The sequence below is a fragment of the Mugil cephalus genome, chromosome 11 (assembly GCF_022458985.1).
Source record: "Mugil cephalus isolate CIBA_MC_2020 chromosome 11, CIBA_Mcephalus_1.1, whole genome shotgun sequence".
Classification (NCBI taxonomy): Eukaryota; Metazoa; Chordata; class Actinopteri; order Mugiliformes; family Mugilidae; genus Mugil; species Mugil cephalus.
In genome coordinates, this window is record NC_061780.1 from 27,046,426 (window position 1) to 27,073,078 (window position 26,653).

General features: G+C 40.8%; 1 protein-coding gene and 1 pseudogene across 1 annotated transcript; one reads left to right on the plus strand and one right to left on the minus strand.

The window, feature by feature from the left end:
* Nucleotides 1–1,671: 1,671 nt before the first annotated feature.
* plin6 (perilipin 6) lies at nucleotides 1,672–16,269 on the plus strand. Its single transcript, XM_047597664.1, has 8 exons — nucleotides 1,672–1,990; nucleotides 3,233–3,272; nucleotides 4,981–5,179; nucleotides 5,254–5,336; nucleotides 6,348–6,585; nucleotides 8,048–8,229; nucleotides 13,116–13,382; nucleotides 13,973–16,269. Exons 1-8 carry the CDS (start codon nucleotides 1,986–1,988, stop codon nucleotides 14,360–14,362), a joined length of 1,404 nt encoding a protein of 467 aa, XP_047453620.1. The 5' UTR covers nucleotides 1,672–1,985; the 3' UTR covers nucleotides 14,363–16,269.
* A 1,167-nt stretch (nucleotides 16,270–17,436) lies between these two features.
* Nucleotides 17,437–25,307, minus strand: LOC125016084 (annotated as a pseudogene).
* Between the last annotated feature and the right edge of the window lie 1,346 nt (nucleotides 25,308–26,653).

Consider the following 26,653-nt stretch of genomic DNA (forward strand, 5'->3'; position numbering starts at 1 on the left):
GTCTGAGACCTGGTTCTGAGACCCGGGTCTGGAGACGAGGATCTCCGGCTGTTCCTGGGAGAAGCTCTGACCCCGTGGCCTCGTCGTAAGCGTCTCAGATCGGTTTCACAGTGAATGAAGGTCGAGGTTAAATCTCGTTACACAACAAACATGATGACACAGAGTCACAGACAGAGAATTAGAACCAGACCACGTTTTAGCTTCGTTTGATTCAAGAAAATAAAGAATGAGTCACAACAGATTCCTCCTCCTTTCCTCGACTTCATCTTGTCCTTCACTACTTCTTTTTTTCTACTTCTTCCTTTCATTCTCTACTTTTTTATCAGGCCCACGGGGCGACACACTGATGTTATACTGCCTGTTTCTTCTTTGTTCTTTTTTCTCTTCCTTCCTTTTTTCATCCTGAGTTGTAGGTCAAGTTATATCGGGATCGGTGGACTGTTACTAATTCAAATTTTTCTCGACATAAGTTGTGAAAACCTGCGAAAATGTTTGCATTGAAATGAAGAGATGGGTGGAAAAGAAGCGATAAAGAAAAATCAATGCAGGCAACTTTCACCTACAGACTTCATTTAAACTTCAAACTGTAGACACTTGTGTACTGGTGTGTTAATCCATGTTTTGTTTGGTCTTATAGCTTTTGATCAATAACTGTTCAATGACCATGATCTTTTTTGGAGAAATCCTGACTTTATAATGGGTGTGTAAACTTTTCTCTTTCCACGCTCGTCCGGGCCACAGTTTACACACTAGACACAAGATTTTTTCCACAGTTGTAGACGAACTTGTTGTGTCTCTCACAATGTGCTCAGCAAAGCAGTGAGATGTACAGAATTTAAACTGTGAGCCTCCGTTCGTGGTAAAGTACCTGCCTGCTCTCCATTCTCTCCAATGCAAAGATTTTCTGAGAAGGAGAAGGACCTTTGTCTTTAACTCGCGAGTGTGTCCAAAATATTTACTCTACAAGGACAAAAAACGTATCAAAGTCTTCAGGAAGGTCTCACGACGCCCACGGTCTGCTTGTTTTTCTGATACGAGCTACCGCTTTGTCACAGTGAGCCCAAATGTGAGACCAGCGAAAAGCTTTTCCGTGTCCCGGCTCCGCACGCTTCCGTCGTCATTGACGACTACCTCAAGTTGCCACGGCAACTCCTGACCCTCAGGCCTGAGCCACAGCTGAGACCAGTTCATTAATCAGGGACTCCTCTGATGTCTCTGCTGTTAATGCAGCTGATCCCTGTGTCCCACACATTTATGTTACAACAATACACACAAACACAGGTGAATTGTGTGATTTCAGCTCCTCAATATCAGTGATCAGTGAATATGATCATATGTCTGTGTGATTAGCTCTGGTCATGGGTTTGATTCCCATGTTGACGTAGATGGTTCGCCCGGCAGTAGCTCCCGTGTGCCTTTCAAAATTTCCCAAAGGGAATTTTCTAGTGCTTTCTGTATTTCTTCTTTGCTTTCCATCTTCCTTCCTTCTTTACTTCCTTCTTCTTTCTCATTTTTTCTTCTTTTCTTCTCTATCTCTTTCCTTCTGTACTTCCTTCCCTTTTTCCTTACCTCCTTTTATACATCCTTCTTTCCTTCTCTATTTTTCTTCTTTCCATGTTATTTTGGATTCTGTGAATTTAATGTGTAAACTGACACAAAGTCTTAAATTAACGCCGTGTCTCAGTAGCTGCTGATGCTAAAGATAAAGGTCTCAGTGTCTCTCAGTTTCCAGCATCTTCACCAAATCATCTCTTTCATGTGAAGTTAATGGATTCGCCAGAGAAACGGTTTCAGTCTTTAATGAACTCTTCTGTTCCTGCCATGACATCACACCTCGCTGCGGCCAATCAGGACACAGAGATCCACCTCAAAACTCAGAACCCTCTTCAGGGTCTGGTTATAAGACCAGAGCGTCTTCATCATCGCCATCATCTTCATCATCTCCATCATCATCGTCACTGCGTTGGGCTGCTCTGTCCTTTCTGATGGGGTAAGACTTTTATTTCTGAGTCCGTTATTCAGTAAGTTATATTTAATGGTTATATATGAACTAATCAGGTTCATTATTTTGTGTTTTTTATTTATTTTTTTTTTTTTTTTAGTGGGTAAACTCTTGAAAAAATCTTAATATTTTAAGAAATTGTACAAATCATTATTATTGGCTGTTTGTCAACAAATAATTTTTGACAAATAATTCAGGCTAGAAATTATATTCAAGAAAATGTAAACCGGGATTAATGGAGAACTAACTGAGATTAAACAGCTTGACAAAAAAAAGATCAGCCTAAATATCTATTTAAAACCGTCTTTAAGAGAAATTTAAATTTATTAATAAATTCACTGTGTGACACATTTTAGATTTGTTTTGGTTTTTTGTGGCGTTTTTCCCGCCATATTTTTGGGTGTGGCTTCACTTCTTTAGTTTCACAGCACTTTAACTTTTAAATACAATCATTTATCACAAATAACGTTCACGAAATAATCGTTTAAAATCTTTAAATTTGGTGTTTGAACGTTTTGATTCAGAAACAAAGACTTGATCTTTGACCTTTGACCTTTTGTTTTCATTATATCCAGTGTATACCTATAAATATATTAATTGTATATTTATATATATATATATATATAGATATATATATATATATCTCCACTGGATCAGACCAGGCAGAGCTCTGGTTTTCTTCTTCTTCTGGTTTTCTTACATTTTTTTCTTAAACAGTCTTTGATATTTTTACAGTGTATATTAGATGTGAACAGTCTCTTGATGATGATGAAGTCACACTTTTGTTTTAATTCCTATTTTAATTGTTCATTTAATAATACACGCTTGTCTCCAGGATTGTTTTACACTGTAAAAAAAAAACAAAATAGCAAAAATAATGTTGTTTTATCATCTGATAAAGCACCTTATATAAATAAAACCTGACCTGAAGTTTGGTTTGGATGTGACCAAACCTTTATCTGAACACAGACGCTGGAGAAAGTCAGACGCTGCTGATTTAAGAGTCATCAAACCAGATCATTTTCACGCTCTGAATTTAGAGCTAAAAACCACTAAAAACCCCGTGAGAAAGAGCAGCTTGTGCCACAGGTCTGAGCTGGTCTCTGGGGAAAGGCTGATTTTCATGCTGGTCGCGGCTGAACAGTCGCCAGCTTTGTGGAGGCTCAGCAGCTGACTGCCTCATGCTGAAGAGGCCGATCCGTTACCTCTGATCTGTGTCTCTGTCCTCAGATTGGGGGAAGGAGAAATGTCGTCTCGTAAAGATCATGAGGTGAGTTCAGACCCAAAGAGTCAAACACTTCCTGCCCAGACGCTACACTGTAAAAAAAAAAAAAAAAAAAAAAAATTCAAAATATTCACTGGTTCCAACTTAATTAAAAGTTCTTGGTGGAACTGAATGAGTGGATTTTTGGTTAAAATGCAGCTTTAATGTTGACGACCATTTTTAACTTAAGTTTTGAGACAGAAATGTTCATTAATCATCGTCATTTTTATCACTCATTGTCTTAGTCTACACAAAAGTCACAAAAGTCATTGTTATCAACTTTTAATTATTATATTTAGTCAAACTGACACTAACAACATTAACTATTTTAATTCTACAGCACATTTAAAACAACAGAAGTTCTTTCCAGATAAAAATAAATTCCTAGATTCACGTAAAACCCAATAATACACAACAACACAGTAAAACAATAACAATGAAACACCAATGAAAAGATAAAATAAATGTACAATAAGAGAGTGAGTAAAGTTTTTAACACTTAACAGTCATTTGAGGATATTTTTAAGAACTTGTTCCATCTTTGGGAAAATTGTTGGTGAAATGAGAGAAATTCTTCTCTTGTTTGTGTTAATGTAGGAAGTTAGCTTAGCTTAGCATGAGACCAGACGGAACCAATGGGACTGTTTTAAACAGCTTCTTATCTTGTACAGAAAAAAATATATATATATATATAATCACAACTTTTTGCATAATTAAACACACATTTAGATCCGTTTTTAGTTTTCATAATTTATTGAGGTTGTTTCTCGCTGCTTTGAGTCTTCGTGTTAGTAACTGTAACTTAATTTAACCATGAAATTACCACTAAAATCTAATTAACATTAAATTAAAAGTGCTGTCTTACCCCTGGTTGCTCCACTGTTTGAACCCACCTCCTTCCACCCAACCAGCTCGAATTTGAACCTTTGACTCTACACAAAAAAAGAGAACAATAAAAATCAGTTTAAAATGGACCAGATAGAACACGTCATAGAACAAACTCAGACCCAACTAAACTAAATCAGAAATAAATCTAAATAATCAGTGTTTCTCTCTTCAGACCGTTCTATTGAAGCTAGCTAGCTACAGACAGGAGCTAGCTAGCTAGCTGTGATCCTCTGTCGCTCATGAAGCTGCTCTATGGAACCACTGTTCTGAAATGTGGTTTGGCCACATGACTGATATGAACCACTTCTTCATTCATCACTGAAACTCTGCCTGTGGTTTGGTTCTCTGGACTCACTGAGACCCAGAACTAAACCGCAGACATGAGAACAAGGATAGAACTGTACAAACAGGAAACCATGACAGGTCGTTTATGAGAATGGATCAGACATTACAGATACAAGACGTAGAGCAGTTTATTCTAGAGGACAGGACTCATATTCAAGTACAAACGTAATAAAACCACATTTAGAAGCAAAGTAACATTTAAATCTTGAACTGCAGACACGTAGCTGGAAATGTTTATCATGTAAGTTACTTTACATTTGGAATCATATGTATCAATCGTATGTGTCAGTAAATGACTGGAAGGCAACAACTTCATGTAAATAGATGAGACTTACTCTGAAATATGTCCTAAATCTCACCACATATAATAACATCTTAGTCTTTTCTCGTTAACGTTTCATTGTAGTTTTTATCATCAGATTTTTGTCATTTTCGTCTTTTTCTTTTTTAGCTAAATTAAAAAGATCTGATCTGGTTTCAGTCCAGCGCTGTGCTGAGAGTTTCCCGTCTGCCTCTGGTCCGCTCGGCCTTACAGTCCGTGACCGTGGCGTACTCCGAGGTCAAAGGTCGCTACCCTCTGCTGGGTCTGATGGGGGGAGTGGCCGAGGTGGGCGTTCGCAGGGTCACCCATCAGGCCATGAGACGGGCCACGCCCCTGCTCCAGAGCCTGGAGCCCCAGAGTACGTAGACGCGACCAGAACCACGTTCATCTCGGCTGGTTCCGTCCTCGCTGACTCTCTCATCTTCTCCACAGTCGAAGTCGCCAACAGTTTCGCTCTGGTTGGTCTCAACCGTCTGGAGAGAAACTTCCCCATCCTGAACCAGTCGACGGACGAGGTTCGTTCTCAAGTTCTCCACTTTTGAAGATGAGGATATTTATACGTAGAGCAGTTCTTAAAATGACTCAGCATCTATGGATGTTCGCCCCGGTCCTCAAGGCAGATTACAAACCAAGTCATTGCTCCAGGAAATGAATCTGATCCACATCCGGTTCTGCTGCAGTGATTTCAGTAGCTGCAGTTCTTCTGAAATTACGATAAAGTCCAGCTGCTCTTTGTACGTGTTTCCACTGAAAGGCGTTTTGTGAATGAGCTGTAGACCTGAAATCCCATAATTCTCTTAAATTCTTGTCACTTTGAGGAAGATGGACCCAAAAAAAGTGTTTCTATTTCACTTTAGAGATAAACTTTTATATCGATACGTCTGAAAAAAACCTCCTCAAATGTCTTAGCTTTAGATATTTAGGAGGTTTTTTAGAAATGTTTCCATTACCAGGTTTTTATTGCGACACTTAGAGTTTGCACATGTCTGGAGGGAATGAAAATACAGCAAATGACTAATATTTATAATTCTAATATTTGTTGGCTCTAAGCCTCAGGTGTCAGTTGTGGTTGGTTGTTATTGTATTTTATCACTGGTTTGACCCACTTATGTTCAAACTGGCTGAACAGCTTGATTTTAATGTTCGGCCAGAAAAGCACATCAAATAAAATGCATGATTATTATTATTATTATTATTATTATTATTATTAGTAGTAGTAGTAGTAGTAGTAGTAGTAGAAGTAGTAGTAGTATTTATAGTCCTCAGAAGTTTTTCTATACAACATTTCTCCATAAAAATGAGCAAAAACATCAGAGAACCAAAGACATGAAACAGAAATATTTTATAAAATGTTCCAATTACATATCAGGAAACACTGACCGTAGAATCCATAACATACATTACGTTAAATTAGGAAAAGTCCTTAAATATGAAGCAAAGAGTGATAATATAATCACACGTAGAGACACTGACTGACGGTTTAAACGTGAGCAGCCGTTGACCAGGTGTTGTCCTCTGACCTCCAGGTGATCAGTCACCTGAGAGACGCCTTCTTCCTGACGCTGGACGACGTCCAGCTGTGGGTGGTGGACGGTCTGGACGGGGCTCTGGACCAGCTGGAGCGTTTGGCCGACGCCGCCCGTCTGGCCCTGAGGCAGCTGCAGGAGACCCAGGTGGGCCGAGCGGCCTCGTCGGGTCTGGACGACGTCCTGAGTCGACTGGAGGAGGCCACCGCCTACTACCTGCCTCTGCCCCCCACCCTGCGTAAGCACAGTCACCTTTACAGGTTTAACCTTCGGCCCTTAACAGCATCAACAACATTCAGTCCAGGTCTCAATAAATTATAAGTAACCACGACCACAGACTTGTTTTTCCATTTGTCAGAATCTGAATTATTTTATTAAACCAAAGAAATTTCGTGACAGCAGCTCCTGGTCAAAGCGTTCAGACCAGAGAGAAGAATATGTAGAATAAGTAGGAAATTATGATAAGAAAAATATGTACAAGTAGAAGTGGACCTGTGGTCTGAGTCGTTGCTCTATAATAACACTGAATATTAATTGAATTTAATACAGAACCCGTATAACAGAAATAGTTTTCATGAAATAATCGTTTACTCCTTTAAATCCTGGTGAATTTATTTTGTCTCAGTTTGTCCACAAAGTTTCTAATTGTTGGAGAATTTCAAATTGGCCCAAATCAAATTTTAGTTGTAATTTCTAATGTCAGCTCCCTCAAAACTCACTTTTTCCCCCCTGATCCACTGTATTTCATTTTATTTTCTGTTTATTCATGTGTCTGTTTTGTTAGAGTTATCTAGAATAAAATGCATTATTATTATTATTATTATTTGTACATATACTAGTCCTCAGAAGTCTTTGCCTACTACACTTTTTAAAAACCAGCCAGCAGAGGGAGCCGAGGTTTCATTCATCTCTTCAGACTCTTCAAACAGTAGAAATCTGACACTCAGAGGATGTTTGAGTCAAAGGATGAAACACAAAATAAAACCAACTACAAGTTAACACCCACTTCATCAGACTCACGATCAAAGTTTAAGAATCAACCAACAGACAGACGTTGACTTTAGAGGTTGTAGATCAAACATTAATTAAAATGAAAATTTCCTTCCTTTAAGTCTTGTTCATTTTAGTTTTTGCATGTTTCAGTTTATCAGCAAAGAATTGTTTAAATAATGATCAAAATATTAATAGAGTCGACAAAGAGAACAGACACATGGAACAAACATGAGACTAAAATGAGCCAATATCACGTATCAGAGAGGATTGAACCAGAGTCCATGTGTTCACAAGTGTTTCCATCAATGATGAGACTCAGGTCCTGGTTCAGTTTCTATAAATCAGGGATTTGTCTCATGTTTGTGTTGAAGTGTGTGATGACAACAGATCAAAGGAGCTTTGTGAGGAGCTCAGAAAAAGAGTTGTTGTTGCTCATCAGGCTGGAAAAGGTTCCACAACCATCTGTAAAGAGTCTGGAAGCCACAAATAATCCACAGAGAGTCAGACAGATTGAAGACGACTGTTCCCCTCCACAGGAGTGGTCCACCAACAAACATCACTCCATCATAGTGGGAGAGGAACCAGAGGAACCCAGGGGAACTTCTAAGCAGCTAACTACAGAGAAGAGAATGAATGAATGAATGAATGAATGAATGAATGAGTGGACAAACAAACGAGGACAGAATCTGACGCCTGTGTCCGTTTAGGTCGGGAGTGGGAGGCCAGGGTTCAGGAGTACGAGGACGAAGACGAGGACGACGAGCCCGGCCTCTGGACCCGGGTTCGCAGCCTCCTGTTGACCCTCAACCTGCAGCTGTACCACCGCATGGCGAAGGTCAGGGAGCAGCTGCAGAGATCCGTCCGGACGCTGGGAGACGCCGCTGACAAGGTGTGATCAAACAGAACCAGAGTCTTCTCTTCTGTCTCTAGGAGGGTTCAAGTCTGAAGGAGGTTTAGGTTAAACCCTCCATCCAGACTAAAACAGCTAAAACTGTCTGAGAAACCGCCCAGTGTCTAAAATGTTCCAAACTTTCCTCAAAACTGCAAAAAAAAAAAAAACTTCTCAGAAACTGTTAATAAAGTGTCTGAAAATCACCGTCACTCTGCTCTCGTGTTGGTTAAAACCTGCAGAAATACAGCAGTCACTGTGTTTTGGTGCAATTTATGTTATTTCATCTTATTCTATATTTTTTATGCAGCAAACACCTTGAATGAACAAATAAAGTCTTTTCTGATTCTGATTGCGATAAAAGCAGCAATAAACTGATTAACACAGTTTTCCAAACTTGCCCCAAAACTTCTGAATTAATGCAGAAAAGAAATGTCCAAAAACAAAATAAATGATCTAAAAGTATCAAAAATGCATCAGGAAAATGAATAAAGTCATAAACTTGACAGAAAGATTGAAGATGTTCATGGTGGGAACACTGAACAGAAACAGACCCGGGTTTAACAAAGCAGGTATTTAAAGATCAGATGTAGTTTCCTGTTTTATTTCCAGTAACGACTCTTTTGTGAGTCCGATCTGATCTGAAGCTGCAGCTGTTCCCTAAAATAAACTGAACCGTGTGATAAAAATCTGAAGCGAGTGCAGAGAAACACGTCGACGTCCAGCAGCTGCTCTCAGAGGAGTTTATTTTCTGTCCTCGTTAGGGCCAGTTTAGACTCTCTGACCGAGCTAGAATGAGGAGTTAAGTCCCTGTATTATTAACATTATTATAGTTTCAGTTTTTATGGAACATTTTAGATACTTGCTGGACATCAGACTCTTTTAGACGTCTTTGTTTGGAACCCAAAGCTCATTCACACCTGAACTTTACAAAATCTTAAAAAACAACTTTCAGGTCAACACAAACATCTCAAACACAGAAAAACATAAACTTAACATAAACAAGTCTTCATGACCGCATAAGAAACTCAGATACAGGGATCAGATTCTATCAGTGAATTCACCACGTGGTGAATAGTTGACAAGCTCAAAAAGGCCGTTTTATTTATATCATTTGTTTTTGGATGAATCTAGTAGCAAACAATCTTCATTATTTTGGGACCTGGAAATGTTTCAAATGAATTCTGGTCCTCACATGGAAACTGAAACATGTTTCGCTGCTAAGTGACCAAACACATGGATGTAAATTCATCAAAATCAGTTACAATGTTGTGCATTATAAAACCCATGAAAATAAATATCACTGTTTGATGTTGATATTTATAAATGTTGATAACACATCTGGTCTTTCCAAACAGTACAGTTTGAATTTGAATTTGAATCTACATAGATTTACCAACACAGTATAAAAGTCAATCATCTGCATATATTGACACTGTGTGCTCTGTATTGACACTGCATTGCCTCGAAATAGATTTATTTAAAAATTAAATTACAATACAAATGATCAGAATTGATGCTGAACGGAGCCAGACTCAACAAAAAATGAGTCTGGTACCAAATAATGTTCATTATGTTTGGGACCTGGAAATCCTTCAAATGAATTCTGGTCCCCACATGGAAGTATAAACATGTGTGTGTTCAAGAGTCGCTGCTACGTGACCAGACACATGGACGGAAATTCATCCCAAACAAACAAACCAGTTTGATCAAGTCTTTAAAAACTAAAGGAATCAGTCTGAGGTGTTTGTGTTTGGACTTTCACACGTTTTGAAGCAGATTTCTTTCAGATGCAGATGTTTGCATTTGCAGATGTAAAAACACAGAAGTGTAAATATGAGTTTTGTTGGTTTAATCCCGTCTTCTGAGGACAGACGGGTGGTTTCAAACAGACGAGTCGTCAGGAAAGGCAGCTCCGTTAAAGAGATAATCTGTTTCCTGTGCAGACGGCTGCAGTTTAGGCGAAGCTCTGCCTACGTGCTGCATGAAGCATCTGAGCTGATGGAGTGATAATGATCCAAGCATCAGGCCACACACATTACGAGATAACCACCGACTGGATGCACATTTAGCCCTGGATTATTCTCAGCTTTAATTAAACAGAGTCTCTGCACAGGCTTCAAACTGCGTATGAGTAGTTTCTGTGGATTATTGCGTCAGTTTCAGGCCTAAAATGTTCGAAACTTTCCACAAAACATCCCAGAAAATGTCCAGAAACTACTAAACAACCTTGGGAACCTGCACTTGTTTCTGGGAAGTTTATTTGTTTTGAGACATGAGTTTATCAGATGTTTTAGATGTTTTAGTTTGGACAGACAGGTTGTGGACAGTGTTGGACGCCTTAAATGTGAAAGTTTTATCATCTGAGACGTTTTGTTGCTCATAATGAAACATTTCATGATTTTTCGGGTTTGGTTTTGGTTTGGTTTAGATGTGGAGATGAGACGAATAAACCAAATCAGACGAGAGGTGAAAGATTTACAACCATTTCTAGACACAGCTGCTTATTTTCAAAGGTCATTGGATCAGTGAGTCAAAAATAAAATATTCTGAATATTCAGAATCCAGGAAGCAGAGAAGGAAAAGAGGAGGTAGAGTTGGGCAGGAGGAAGCAGACTTTATTGACCCCTTTGGGAAATTCTTTTCTCCATTCTCCAATCCACAAAGACCAACACAGTACAATGGACACATGGTAAAATAAAGACGGAAGTAGAGAAAGACAGGAGGAAGTAGGGAGAAATGAAGAAGTAGGGAAGAATAAGGAAGTAGGGAAAGTAGGAAAGAAGTAGGTAGAGATAGGAATAGAGAATGAATGAGAGAGAAGAAGAAAGTAGATAAATTATTAAAGAATGAAAGAAGGGAAGAGGAAGGAAAAGTGTAGAAAAGGACAAAAGTAAAGAAGAAAAAGAGAAATGAAACGTCTGGTGAATAAAATTCCTCTGCTCTGGAATCTCAGTCACGTTTCTTGTTTTGGCAGCAGATCAGTTTTTCTCTCTGACGTCTGTAAATATTTCTCAGATCTTTGGCTGCCGATCACGTTACAAAGTGAGTTCGTTTACTGGATGATTTCACTCGTTCAGACTAACGAGGCCTCGTCGCTGCAGGTGGGCAGACGGACATGTCGTCGTGTCAGGGCCAATCAGACGCCTCGTTAGTTTGTGGCGGGGAGGTCAAAGGTCACCTGCTGCCTCTGTTTGACCCAAATACCTGACGAGAGTTCGCACAGGTTCCCACGACTCAACCGACACGTGTTTCATTCTATACGTCGCTGCGCTCTGATTGGTCGACTGCAGAGGTTTGACCTCTCTGACAACCAATCAGCTTTGTCCTGGACAAGAAGAAACACAGTTCAGATCCACAGCATGAAAACAAGAAGGAAAGGAGGAAGTGAATAAGGGAAGGAAAGGAGGATGTAGCAAGTGTAAGAAGTAGGAAGAGCACAAGCAAATAAAAAGTGGTGAATAAAAGGAGGACGTAAAGAAGGAAAGAATGAAGGAGGATGTGAAGAAGGAAGTAGTGAAGGAAAGGAAAGGAAATAATTCAGGAAAGAGTAAGTGGTGAAGTAGGAAGTGGAGAAGGACAGAAGGATGTAGAGAAGAAAAGAAAGAAGGAAAGGAGGACGTGTAGAAGGGAAGAATGACGTAGCAAATGAGGAAATGAAGAAGGACATGAAGAAAGAAAGAAGGAAGCAGAGAAAAACAGAACGAAGTAGAGAATAAAAGGAGGAAGTGGGGAGGAAGTGGGTCAATCAGAGTAGAAAAGGAAAGAAGGAAAAATAAAAATAAATTAATGAGTTAAAACATTTCCTGCTTCATTTCTTTTTTTTTTCGATCTTTTACTTCCAGACCAACGTGACGATTAAAATAATTTTTCTGTAAAATTAAAAGAACCTTTAATCCTTTAAACCTTACGATTTCCCGTCTGAGAAACGTGATGAAACATGATGAAATGACCTCGTTCCCTCACGTGTTTGATTCTGCTGCCAGATTGGACTTGGTTCGGGTCCAGTTCCTCGTCTCTATTGTTTGCTGGGGAACGTCTGGGGAGGCTGCCAGCTGGACCGACAGGGTTTCAGATTGAGTTCAGATCCACAGGACAACGGGGAAACAAAAACATCTGAACAGTACAAAGAAAAGGAAATGGGTCAAACACGTCAAATCAGTGATAATAAATAATGGGAACAAGAGGATGATGTAGAATAATTTAAAGGATTTCTGAATGATGTCTGTGACATGTTGGAAGGAGGAAAGTAAAGAACGACTAAAGAAGTAGGGAAGGAAATGAAAGAAGAAGGGAAGAAGGACAGAAGGAAAGGAAGAAGGAAGTAGAGAAAGAAGATGGTAAGTGGATATGAAAGCAGGGAATGAAAGGAAGGAGGAAGTGGAGAAGGTCTGAAGGAAGTAGTGAAGATGATGAAGGGGAAGTAAAGAATGATAGAAGGAGAAGAGAAGGAAATTGAGAAGAAAGTGGGGGATCAAACAAAGGAGGAATTACAGGAGGGAAATAAAGCATAAAGAAGGACAGAAAGAAGTATAAAAGCAAGTAGGGAAGGAAAGAAGGAAGTAGAGACGTAAAGGAGGAAGTAAAGAAGGTCAGACTGAAGTAGCAAATGAAGTAAGGATGGTAAGGATGAAGGAAAGAAGGACAGAAGGAAGTAGAGAAGAAAATCTGGAGTGAAATGAAGGAGGAAGTGGACAAGCAAAGAAGGAAGTAGAGAAGGAAAGAAGGAAGTAGAGAAAAGGGAAGCAGAGAAGGACAAATTGAAGTAGAGAAGAAAGTGGGGTAGGAACTTCAATAAAGGAGGAAGTGGAGAATGAAAGGGGGTAACAGGTCTGTAGCCATGTTTCATTTCTGGTCTGGAGCTGTCGGTCGTCTCTTCCCTCCAGGCTGGGCTGAGTAAGGTCCTGGATCTGGCTGATGAGCTGCTGCACTTCCTGCAAAGCCTCCTGGTGGCGCTGGTGTACCGTGCAGAGAGTCTGAGGGAGGACACCCTGGGTGGGGTCAGAGATCGCGCTGCCACTTTGGTCGAGTTGACTCCACTTCGCCAGATCCGAGAGCTGCCGGTCCAGATCCAACAGATGCTCCGAGACCTGCAGGAACTCTCCAAGATCCTCCTGCAGCTGGTGGTCAACTCCACTCCCCTCTACAGCATGGTGAGTCCAGACCAGAGATCAAGAACCTTCCCGGTTTACGGTAAACTGCTGATCAGTGTCTACAGCAGCTTGGAGGAATCTGATCCCATTCCTCAGAACAGAACCGGTTGAGTTGTGAGATGTTGGTGGTTTCCTCTCATCAGCTGATGCTCCAACATTTCTACTGGATGAAGGTCAGGACTTTGACTTGTTCCTAAACATTCATCTGGTTCTTCTGGAGAACCACTGGTGTTCTTGGACTCCTTGTCTTCCTCCATGACCCAGTTTCTCTTCACATTCAGCTCATGGACTCATGTCCTGACATTTTCTTTCAGAGTTCACTGGTAGAATTCACAGTTCATTGGTCCATCAATGATGAGCAGATGCAGCAGAACAGGCCCAAACCAGGACATTAGCGCCCCCATGTTTCATGGAGGGATGAGGTTCTGATGCTGGAATCATTTACGTCTAATATTTCTGTTTCATGTGTGTGATTGGTTTCTCTTTGTCTACTGTCAGGATGGTTGTATTCATTTTTATGCGGAAATGCAGATCATGCTTTAAACCTGGAACATAATTCTTACTTCATTTAACCTTGTTGTGTGTTCCAGCTGCAGCAGTCGTCTCCTCAGGAGGTCGAGGACTTCCTGAACCAGGAGCACTTAGTGTCCGACAGCTCGTCTCGTCGTAACTCCGCTAACAGCCTCTTCCTGAAGGCGATGGACGGTCGTCCTCGCCGCCGGCGGAGTCTGCATGCCCGAGCCGGCCGAGGCTTTGGAAGCCCCCAGAGCCCCGACCCCCCCAATGGACGCCGCTCCAGCCTGGAGATGGAGGGCCTGTCTGTCCCTTCCGAAGGCGCCTTCCACCGACGGCCTTCCGCCACCGACCTCCTGCTGGCACCTCTCAAACAGTTCGTGTCCCAGAGCCAGAAGGCCTTCGAGTACCTGAGCCCCAACTCCTCCGACAACGCCGCCATCACCGCAGAGGAGGACGACTTCTGAACGCCACACTCAGGCTCAACCCTGCCCTCATGCCCCGCCAGTCAGGCGCCCTGACCCCGCCACCCCCTGACCAGTCACAGCCTCTAGACTCAGACCCCGACGACCAGACATCTTTGCCTCAGCTGCTGCTGGTTTGTGCGTTTACGCTCAGCTGCAGAGCCGTCAGCAAATTATCCCTCAGTCAGTGACTCTGGAATTCTGCTTCTGTGAAGATGCACATGAAAAGGATTTTATGTTTCCAGTCCCAGAACTTTGGGAGCATCTTTATAGAAAACTGGAGCGAGAGATTTAACCCTCATACCTGATTTCAAAATAGTTGTTACCACTAAGGGAGAAAAGTGTCTCTTTCTCAACGCACTAAAAATAGCATGTTTGTATTTTTTACTTTTTTGTTGCATACATTTTTAATCCACTTAAACACTAATCATTAATACCAAAATATTGATTAATTTCTGACTTTTAAATCTTAAAATGCCAGTGTTTCTGATTGCATCAAATTTTTAAAGTTTTTCTTTTTTCTTTTTTTAAATGCAATGTAGATTTTTCCTGGAGGGATAATTAGTCTTGGACATGTCAGTGATTAGTAACAACATTTTGATTTTGATGGATTTTTTTTTTCTTAATCAACATTTTGGAAAGAGCAGAAATAATATTAATGTGCTATTTTTAGGACGTTTTTGAAAAGAACCCTTTTGTCCTTTAATGGTAACACACCTTTGCCAAATATGATTTATTACTCTCTAATAAATCTAAATTAAATGAACTTATTGAAAAGGTTTGACCCAATCCAAACTCCCAGGTTCCTAATATCTGTTTAACTTGAGACATGATTCATTTAACTCCGCTATTATTCATCTATCTGCTTTAGTTGGAAGCTTAAAGGCAGGTTTTATTTTTAGTTCATGCATGTACATAGATCTTTGCATCATCTGCATATCGCTGTATCTGAACCTCATTACAACACAGATGAAAAAAAAAATAAATGTGCCAAGTACAAATTCTTGTGGGATTCCTGCCAGAGATCAGAAGAATCCTCGGATTGGTTTATCAAACTTTTACACTATAAAACCTGAAATGACTCGTCTATTATTAACTTGTGTTATTAACATGAATAGAAATGCTTTAAGTTAAAAATTTCCCTGTTTTAATAACAGAACTGACTGGAAAGTCTCAACTACTGCTACTGACTAAACTGTTCTGTTCACATCTGGGGGTTCTTAGAGGATAAAAAATATTTACTGGTTTAAAACCTCTCCTGTTCTATTTTCAGATAATTTTTGCTTATTTAAAGTGGTATATCGCTTATTTTAAAACCTTTTTCCTTGATCCTGTTTTTTTGTTTTGTTTTGTTTGTTTGTTTGTTTTTGTTTTTTTTTTGTTTTTAAGCAAAATTTTTGCAGCGTAGAAGACTCAAGACTGAAGATGTTATTTCAGGGGGTTCAAGGGTTTACTTCATTAAAAAGACAACAGGTGAGACTCTGCAGGTGAAAGGTGGCTGTCTTCAACAAGGCCTTTTATCCACATCTTCTCAGGTGTGTCTGATTCAGGTAATTAAGAACAAGCCCAGCCACTAGAAGGCCTGAGGAGCAGAGGGATGTACCCAATGTATGAAAAACATTTAATTCCAGCAACAAATCCCTAAATACATCCACAGGAATTAAACTACAGTATTTAAACCTGGCAGAATAATCAGATGAAAGAGAAATAGATGAGTTTTATTGTTGGTTTAAAGAATGTTAAAGGTTATAGATGAAAGTACAGCAGCTGAGTTTAAATGTCTGAGTAACTGTAGCTGAAGTAGGAAGTGAGTGTTCTTCTTGTGACTAATATATGAGATGACTCCGTATTTCTAAAAGCATCTGACTAAATGTTTAATGTCTATGTTTAAATAAAGTTTCTTAAAAGCCTCAGGTATCAAAATGACTCAGGTTCACTCTGTTTGTCAGTTTTTAGGAGGAAGTAGAGAAGGAAAAAGAGGAAGTAGAGAAGAAAATAGAGAATCAAAGGAAGGAGGAATTAGAGGAGGAAAAAGAAGCATAGAAGGGCAGAAAGAAATAAACTAGCAAGTAGGGAAGGAAAGAAGGAAGAAGTAAAGAAAGACATGGAGAACAACAGAAGGAAAAAGAAGGAAGTGGGGGAAGAAAAGGGAAGTAGAAAATGAAGTGGGAAGGAAAGTAGGAAGTAAGCAAAGAAAGGGGAAAGAAATAAAGTGGACGGAAGGAAGTAAAGAGGAAGGAACAAAATAAGTAGAGAAGGACAAAAAGAATGAAGTTGAGAATGAAAAGGAATTGGAGAAGGAAAGAATGAAGTGGATATGGACAGACTGAAGTAGGAATGAAAGGGGTAACAGGTCTGTAGTCATGTTTAATTTCTGGTCTGGAGCCGTTGGTCCATCTATTCCCTCCAGGCCGGGCTGGGTAAGGTCCTGGATCTGGCTGATGAGCTGCTGCAGTTCTTGGTCCCTTCAAGAGTTTCTACATTTCTACAGAAAAATGACTAAAAACATCCTGAAAGTGGACAAAGAGAACACAACTAACACATGACACATAAATATTCATCTTATGTTCAAATCTATGAGCTGTAAAAGTTAGTGAATCCTTCCCGGTTTACGGTAAACTGCTGATCAGTGTCTACAGCAGCTTGGAGGAATCTGATCCCATTCCTCAGAACAGAACCAGATGAGTTGTGAGATGTTGGTGGTTTCCTCTCATCAACTGATGCTACAACATTTCTACTGGATGAAGGTCAGGACTTTGACTTGTTCCTAAACATTCATTAGGTTGTTCTTTAGCACCATGTCGGCAGAAAAATAATTTTTATGATCACTGACATTGATTAGTTGTTACAGCTGTCACAGCCTGGTACAGAGGACAAAACATGGAGACCATAGTTCTTTTTTTTTAATTATTATTAATTTTATTTATTTATTTTACTTAAAAGGGGCATTGTACATTAATCAACTTCATAGTTAATGTGCCAGTGTTAACCAGCTGGCACATTTTCAACTGTAGCCCTTTTGATGAGATGTTTTAAGAACCATTATATCTGCGGGGGGGAAAAAAAAAACACATTTCTCTTTTAAATACAAATCTAATTTATTAATGAAACCTTAATGAAATTATAGACAAAAATATCAATATTGTTCAAAGTGTCCAAATATGTAAATCTGTATGTCCCCACAACAACCTCAACTCAGAGAGGAGACTGAGACTCAACCAGTATTTAAAGGTGGACGTCACAGGAGTGACCAATCAGGGAAAACAAGCCCCTCCCCAGATCCTAGCCACCTCCCTAAACAGGAAGTAGGACCTTGAGGCCCAAGAGAAAAAACAATACACATTTAGAATCATTCTGTTTATCTCTAACTGATCTGATTCACTGGTAAAATCTTCACTGGGAGTTTATCCACGTTGTCGATGTATGGAAACATCCTCTCAGTGAAAGTGTGTGTGAAGGTGTGTATGTGTGTGTTAGTATCAAGATCAGAGAAGGACAGATTTCCTCTGTTCCAGTCCAGATTCACTCTGATCCTCTGGACCTTATTCTCTACTGGGAGATCGATGGAAGGATCTGGTGGTGAATATGTGAAATATTTACCTTCATCAAACTCTATTCCCCACAATCCAGATCCTATGTCTCCCTTCCTCTGGACAGACTCTGATAACACACCCAGTATCCACCATGTGTTATCTCCAACTTCAACATCCCAGGTGTGAGTCCCTGAGTTAAAGCCCTCAGAGCCCAGGACAGACCCATAAGAATCAATCCTCTCTGGATTATCAGGAAGATGTTGTTTATCTCCTCCTCTCACACTGGTCAGATCTTCAGACAGGATGAGATCTGGATGAGCAGTGTTTGGATCCAGAATGACAGGAGTGTAGGAGACCAGGTCCTTCATGTTGTTCCAGATGTTGAAGGCCAGGTTGCCCAGATGTTTGGCCTGGTCTATCAGAGCTCCTGAAGGCAGCTGTCGATCATCCAGCAGGAGGCAGCGCTGGACTCTTTCCACTGCAGCCTTGTAGTTGTTGAGGAATGAGACGTCTTCAGCTCTCAGCTCCTCCTCTGTGGCTCTGACTGTGTCTGAAAGAGCTGCTATCTCTCTGCTCAGAGCCTCCATCTTCTCCTTCATCATCTGACTCTTCTGCTCCTCTTCCTCCCTCAGTGCAGCCATCCTGGCCTCCTCTTCCTCTGCTAGAAACTGGTGAAGCTTCTTGAACTGCTCCTTAATCTGCCTCTCTGTGTGTTGAGCCTGGACCTTGATGTGTTTTTCTGTTTCATCAAACTTCACTTTAACTTCTTCACAAACCTTTAACTTCTCCTTTAAGGGCTCCAGTGTTTCCTCAAGGATCTTCTTGTGCTGTCGTGCAGCTTCATCGATGGGTCTGAATCTGTGGTTGGAGTGTTTTTCTGAATCTCTGCAGACGACACACACTGGCTGCTGATGGTCCAGACAGAAGAGTCTGAGTTTCTCAGAGTGCAGACTGCAGAGATCCTCTGGAGATCTCTGATCTCTCTCCTGTAAGAAGGACTCACACAGGTTCCTCAACACCAAGTTTAAAGGTGGATCAACCTTTGAAGATCTTCTCTTACAAACTGGACACTGGTGTGATGGATTCTCTCTCCACCAGTTCTTCAGACAGACTTTACAGAAGCTGTGGCTACATGACAGAATAACAGGATCTCTGAAGACCTCCTTACAAACCGGACAGCAGAGATCCTCCTCTGATCTGGAAGCCATTTAGTCTCTGAGTGAAGCAGGAACACAGCAGACATGAAGTCCAGTCAGTCATGGCTCTCCTCCATCTTCTACTAACTTCCTGTTTCTGGTCAAACTCACCTTCAGTATGTGGAGAGTCAGCAGCTTGAAGCAGCAGTGTTGTAGTTTCCACTTTTCTCTCCTGTAGCTGGACTCACTCAGAGGAAGGTTTTAGTTTGGTCTGAATCTGAATCTGATCGTCTGTGTCTCTCTTCAGTCACACACAATAATAAACTGTTTCCCGGTTTGTCTCAGGTGAATCAAGAAAGGGGGCGGGGCTTAACCAGGACTACTGTGATAAATGTTGAATTTTAACCTGTTATTCAGGGAGTGGTTCAGTCCAAAGGTTTAATCTCAGAGGAAGAGTCAGTCTGATTGTGTTTGGAGTGAGTTCCTTCAGTGTTTACAGTTACTGTATTGATATAAATATGAATTCATGCTTCAGGTCCTTCCACAACATTTCTATTGGATTAACGTCAAGACTTTCACTTGGCTGTTCCTAAACATTCATCTTGTACTTCTTTAATCGTTGTAGGGTATTGCGTTATTAAGATTTAATTCTAATAAATGCACTTGTTGATAGGGGGCACCACTTACAGATAAAAAGTACATTGTAAGAACTAAGCAATTAATATTGGATCAATATTAATTATTAGTAATTAATATTGATCCAATATTAATTATTAGAAATTAATCAGTCTATTCATATCTGAGGCATCAGCTCTCAGGACAGTGATCAGCTAATCCAGCTCACAAGGGCCTTTCTGACATTGACTTAAGTAAAATATATGGTTTATTTACATAAATGGTGAATAATAAATAATAAACAATATAATGAATAATATAACAACTGCTATAGAAACTGATGAGAATAACGGGATGGACAAATTTTAACAAAAATGAGAAGTGCATATGAAAATGAGGACACAAACGGAACCTAATATCCTTAATTAAATATTAAGTAATGTGGTTGAGATTTGTTTAGATTTATCACACGCGCATCAACTCCACTCAAAGATTAATTTACTCATGCCCAAGGAACTCCATTGATGTCGCTCCGAACCACTCCAGGTGACCTCGCTTGTGAGCGCTGGTCGAAAATATCTACAAAAATATCATTAATGTGTGATTGTCTTAAAAATTAAAAAAAATAAATTCAGCTTCAACTTTGAAAAAGTCGTGCGTTTGATGTGGCAAGAATAATTCAAGAATAAAACTTAAACACACCAATAGGCAGGCAACAAAACATTAAGATGAAAGTAAAAGTATGATGAACACAAAGACGAACTGGGAAGGAATGAAAAAACAACTAGAAAAGAACTGGAAAAGAACAGAACTGAGCTAAGACTGAAAGAGAACTGAACTGCGACTGGCCGGATGCTAGTTTATCACATCACGTCTATCCGGGGTTTGTGCCTTTGTTGCAAAACTGGTCTTTGCGCCTTTGGCAAGATTTACATATGAGTGTTTTCATTTCAAGACCATTACATACTGATGGTACTTATTACAATGTTAAACTCGGAATTAAGATGAGACATGAGATGAAATCAAACACATTCAATTTTTCTCAATATCCTAATAGTAAGCTAACTAATATCAAGAAGAAGGAAAGATAGATTATATTCAGGCTATGCTAACCAGTCTTGCTTTGTAACACTGGTTAGCATAGCCTCTGGATGACAGTATGGTTCCATGGTGGACACTAATGATAATAGTCAAAGATTAACTTGGTCATTATAAGGCCAACAAAGATGATCAAAACATGGTTTTGACACTGATCACGTGCTGGGTGTAGATTTAAATTTCTATTTTTGGTTACAAGTGTACATTTCATAGTTTTTAGTTCTAGTCAGAGAGAGGTGCTGCAGTTCTAATTTATTTACGACATTTATCTCACCAGATGGTCCAATGACGCCAGTAGGTCTGATCCTTATCTCTGGGGTACCTGGATGTGGATTAACACATCCATGAGCACAGTCTTAAACGCAAAATAATTCTCGGTTCTTGGCATTTGGAACTAATTAAAAGCTTGTTTTATGGCTTTGCTTTATGGGCTCAGAAATCTGCAAAGGAAACAAAACAATGCTGTCCACTGTGGACTGTCCAGAGAAGTCCTCCCCCTCCGATTGGGTCAGGAGAGAAATCAGATGTTCTCCTATACGGTTCTTCTGGAGAACCACTGGTGTTCTTGGGCTCCTTGTCTTCCTCCATGACCCAGTTTCTCTTCACATTCAGCTCATGGTCTTTTGAGTTTCCTGTTTTATCTTGTAAAGTTTCTGGATTTCCTGTCTGTTGTGTTTCCTCGTGTGTCCAGTGATTGTTAATTGGTTTCTCCTCGTGTGATTGCCCTGATCTGTCTCACCTGTGTCTTGTCATCCCCCAGCCCCTGTGTGTATAGTCCTGCCCTCCCTTTGTTCTCTGTTGTGTTGTTGTGTGCTTCTTTCCTGCGTGTTCCATGAGTTACTTTCCTGTGTTAAGTTATTTTCATGAGTTCCAAACGTTCCTTCCAGTTTAATCTGTTTAATCTGTGCTTTGTTTCTTGAGTTCATTTTTTGTCTTTAGATTTACCTGCCTGTCCGTAGCCCCTGTTGTTCCGTTTTTGTGTTCCTCTTTTCATTAAATACTCCTTGTCCCCGGAATCCCTGCCTCCTCATTGTTCATCCTGCTTTTGGGTCCTCCCTTTAAACCTCTACACGTCCTGACAGAGGACTTCCTGAACCAGGAGCACTTAGTGTCTGACAGCTCGTCTTGTCGTAACTCCACTAACAGTCTCTTACTGAAAGTGATGGACAGTCGTCCACCCTCGCTGGGTGAGGCTTTTAAGGCCTTCAAGTACCTGAGCCCCAACTCCTCCGACAACGGTGCCATCACAGCAGAGGAGGATGACTTCTGAACACAATTCGAACCACAATGAGGCTCGACCCTGCCAGTCCAGCCCTCTGACCCTGCCACCCCCTGACCAATCACAGTTTCCAGACTCAGACCCCAACAACCAGGCATCTTCATAGAAAACTGGAGCGAGAGGTTTAACTCTCATACCTGATGTTAAAATCGTTACTACCATTAAGGGAGAAAAGTGTCTCTATATAAATGCACTAAAAATAGTATGTTTATATTTTTCCTACTTTTTTGTTAAATTTATTTTTAATCCACTTGAATACTTATCATGAATACCAAAGTTTAAATCTTTATATGCCAGTGTTTGTGAAGGCATCACATTTTTTATTACCTTTTTTTCCCCCAAAATCTGAATGCAAAGTGGATTTTTCTTGGGGTGATAATTAGTCAATGATTAGTAGCAAAATTGATTTTAAAGGAGGAAAGAAAGAAATAGAGAACGACAGAAGGAAATAGGGGAAGATAAAGGAAGTAGAGAAGGAAAGGAGGAAGTAAGCAAAGAAAGGGGAAAGAAATAAAGTAGACAGAAGGAAGTAAAGAAGAAGGAACAAAATAAGTAGAGAAGGACAAAATTAATGAAAGAATGAAGAAGGAACTAGATAAGGAAAGAAAGAAGTGGATATGGACAGATTGAAGTAGAGAAGGAACTTGGAGAGACAAGTAAGAATGAAAGGGGTAACAGGTCTGTAGCCATGTTTCATTTCTGGTCTGGAGCTGTCGGTCGTCTCTTCCCTCCAGGCTGGGCTGAGTAAGGTCCTGGATCTGGCTGATGAGCTGCTGCACTTCCTGCAAAGCCTCCTGGTGGCGCTGGTGTACCGTGCAGAGAGTCTGAGGGAGGACACCCTGGGTGGGGTCAGAGATCGCGCTGCCACGTTAGTCGAACTGAGTCCGCTTCACCAGATCCGAGAGCTGCCGGTCCAGATCCAACAGATGCTGCGAGACCTGCAGGAACTCTCCAAGATCCTCCTGCAGCTGGTGGTCAACTCCACTCCCCTCTACAGCATGGTGAGTCCAGACCAGAGATCAAGAACCAGAAATGAGTCTTGGTCCCTTCAGGAGTTTCTACATTTCTACAGAAAAATAATTTAAAACATCCTGAAAGTCGACAAAGAGAACACAACTAAACACATCGATACATCTATGTTCAAATCTTGAGCTGTAAAAGTTAGAATTCCCTTGCAGAGGTTTAAGGTAAAACGCGCAGGTCATAGGGCTCGGGTTGGAGCAATTGATCCCGGTTTACTCAGAACAGAACCAGATGAGTTATGAGATGTTGGTGGTTTCCTCTCATCAACTGATGCTACAACATTTCTACTGGATGAAGGTCAGGACTTTGACTTGTTCCTAAACATTCATCTGGTTCTTCTTTAGCACCGTGTCGACAAAACAACTATTTTTATGATCACTGACACTTATTAGTTGTTACAGCTGTCACAGCCTGGCACAGAGGACAAAACATGGAGACCACACTTATTTTATTCATTCATTTATTTATTTAAAAGGGACACATAGTAAATGTGCCAGTGTTAACCAGCTGACTAATTTTCAACTATAGTCCTTTTGGTGAGATGTTTTAGAATTATATCTGGAAGACAAAAAAAAAAAACACATTTCTCTTAGTAAAAGTAAAAGTAAAAACCAAGTTCATCAACGAAACCTTAAAAAAATTGTTGCCAAACATCTCAATACTGTGCAAAGTGTGAGTATATGTAAATCTGTATGTCCCCACAACAACCTCAACTCAGAGAGGAGACTGAGACTGAGCCAGTATTTAAAGGTGGACGTCACAGGTGTGACCAATCAGGGAAAACAAGCTCCTCCCCAGATCCTAACCACCTCCCTAAACAGGAAGTAGGACCTTGAGACAAAACAAGAGACAAAACAATACACATTTATAATCATCCTGTTTATCTCTAACTGATCTGATTCACTGGTAAAATCTTCACTGGGAGTTTATCCACGTTGTCGATGTATGGAAACATCCTCTCAGTGAAAGTGTGTGTGATGGTGTGTATGTGTGTGTTAGTATCAAGATCAGAGAAGGACAGATTTCCTCTGTTCCAGTCCAGATTCACTCTGATCCTCTGGACCTTATTCTCTACTGGGAGATCGATGGAAGGATCTGGTGGTGAATATGTGAAATATTTACCTTCATCAAACTCTATTCCCCACAATCCAGACTCTATGCGTCCCTTCCTCTGGACAGACTCTGATAACACACCCAGTACCCACCATGTGTTATCTCCAACCTCAACATCCCAGCTGTGAGTCCCTGAGTTAAAGCCCTCAGAGCCCAGGACAGACCAGTAAAAATCTATCCTCTCTGGATTATCAGGAAGTTGTTGTTTATCTCCTCTCTCTCACACTGGTCAGATCTTCAGACAGGATCAGTGTTGAATGAGCAGAGTTTGGATCCAGAATGACAGGAGTGTAGGAGACCAGGTCCTTCACATTGTTCCAGATGTTGAAGGCCAGGTTGCCCAGATGTTTGGCCTGGTCTATCAGAGCTCCTGAGGGCAGCTGTGGAGCATCCAGCAGGGGGCAGCGCTGGACTCTTTCCACTGCAGCCTTGTAGTTGTTGAGGAATGAGACGTCTTCAGCTCTCAGCTCCTCCTCTGTGGCTCTGACTGTGTCGGAAAGAGCTGCTATCTCTCTGCTCAGAGCCTCCATCTTCTCCTTCATCATCTGACTCTTCTGCTCCTCTTCCTCCCTCAGTGCAGCCATCCTGGCCTCCTCTTCCTCTGCTAGAAACTGGTGAAGCTTCTTGAACTGCTCCTTAATCTGCCTCTCTGTGTGTCGGGCCTGGACCTTGATGTGTTTTTCTGTTTCATCAAACTTCACTTTAACTTCTTCATAAACCTTTAACTTCTCCTTTAAGGGCTCCAGAGTTTCCTCAAGGTTCTTCTTGTGCTGTCGTGCAGCTTCATCGATGGGTCTGAATCTGTGGTTGGAGTGTTTTTCTGAATCTCTGCAGACGAGACACACTGGCTGCTGATGGTCCAGACAGAAGAGTTTGAATTTCTCAGAGTGCAGACTGCAGAGATCCTCTGGACATCTATGATCTCTCTCCTGTAAGAAAGACTCACACAGGTTCCTCAAGGCCAAGTTTACAGGTGGATCATCTCTTGAAGATCTTCTCTTACAAACTGGACACTGGTGTGTTGGTTTCTCTCTCCACCAGTTCTTCAGACAGACTTTACAGAAGCTGTGGCTACATGACAGAATAACAGGATCTCTGAAGACCTCCTGACAGACCGGACAGCAGAGATCCTCCTCTGATCTGGAAGCCATTTAGTCTCTGAGTGAAGCTGGAACACAGCAGACACAAAGTCCAGTCAGTCATGTCTCCTCCATCTTCTACTAACTTCCTGTTTTTGGTCAAACTCACCATCAGTGTGTGGAGAGTCAGCAGCTTGAAGCAGCAGTGTTGTAGTTCCCACTTTTCTCTCCTGTAGCTGGACTCACTCAGAGGAAGGTGTTAGTTTGGTCTGAAGCTGAATCTGATCGTCTGTGTCTCTCTTTAGTCACACAATAATAAACTGGTTCCTGGTTTATCTCAGGTAAATCAAGAAAGGGGGCGGATCTTAACCAGGACCCATCTGTTGAATGTGGTCGGACCTGTTATTCAGGGAATGTTTCAAGCATTTATCTCAGAGTAAGAGTCAGTCTAAATGTATTTAATTGTGGAGTGAGTTCCTTCACTGTGTACAGTATATATTAGGGACTCATGTCCTGACATTTTCTTTCAGAGTTCACTGGTAGAATTCACAGTTCATTGGTCCATCAATGATGAGCAGATGCAGCAGAACAGGCACAAACCAGGACATTAGCGCCCCCATGTTTCATGGAGGGATGAGGTTCTGATGCTGGAATGCAGTGTTGATTCATCTCTGAAAAGATTGATTTGATTTGTCCGTGAGTCTCTCTCTGATTTGTAATAATAATGACATATCATTTAAATCTAATATTTCTTGTCTACTTTCAGGATGTTTGGATTCATTTTTTTGCATAAATGTAGATAATACATTAATCCTGAAACATAATTCTTACTTCACTTGTTCTGGTGAAACTGGTGAAACATTGTCACACTCAAGCACGGACATCTGATTACTGTCCTTCACGTGTTTTATTTTTCATAAGCATTCCTACATCACACATGCTATGCCAACTAGCACCTGAACAGCAACCATGCCGTTTGCCAGGTAATCAACTGAAATGACACAAAATCACAACATAAATGACAGACATCTTGTTCACTGTACAATCTGCCTACATGAACATATGGTATTCAACACAAGTTGTAATCACTTCGTTTACATATATCCTAACTCACCAGTTCAGCTTTACCAGTGAAAACAACAGCATTCAAAAGAAGATCCAGCCAGTTTAATACACCAGCCACGAATAACGTACAGACAGTAGGAATAATCACCCAAATAACCGACCCCGGAGGGCAATTTGATCTGCAACCCATACCAGGTCTCCAACGGAGACATCCCTGACTGGGGCATGCCACTTTTGCCGAACGAACAGGTAAGGTCCTGCCAACTGACTCCAACGTCTCTAGAACTTATCCACCTCCCACTGGACTGCACGCAGATAACTGAATGGGTAGGTAGGGAATTCAAAATCCGGAG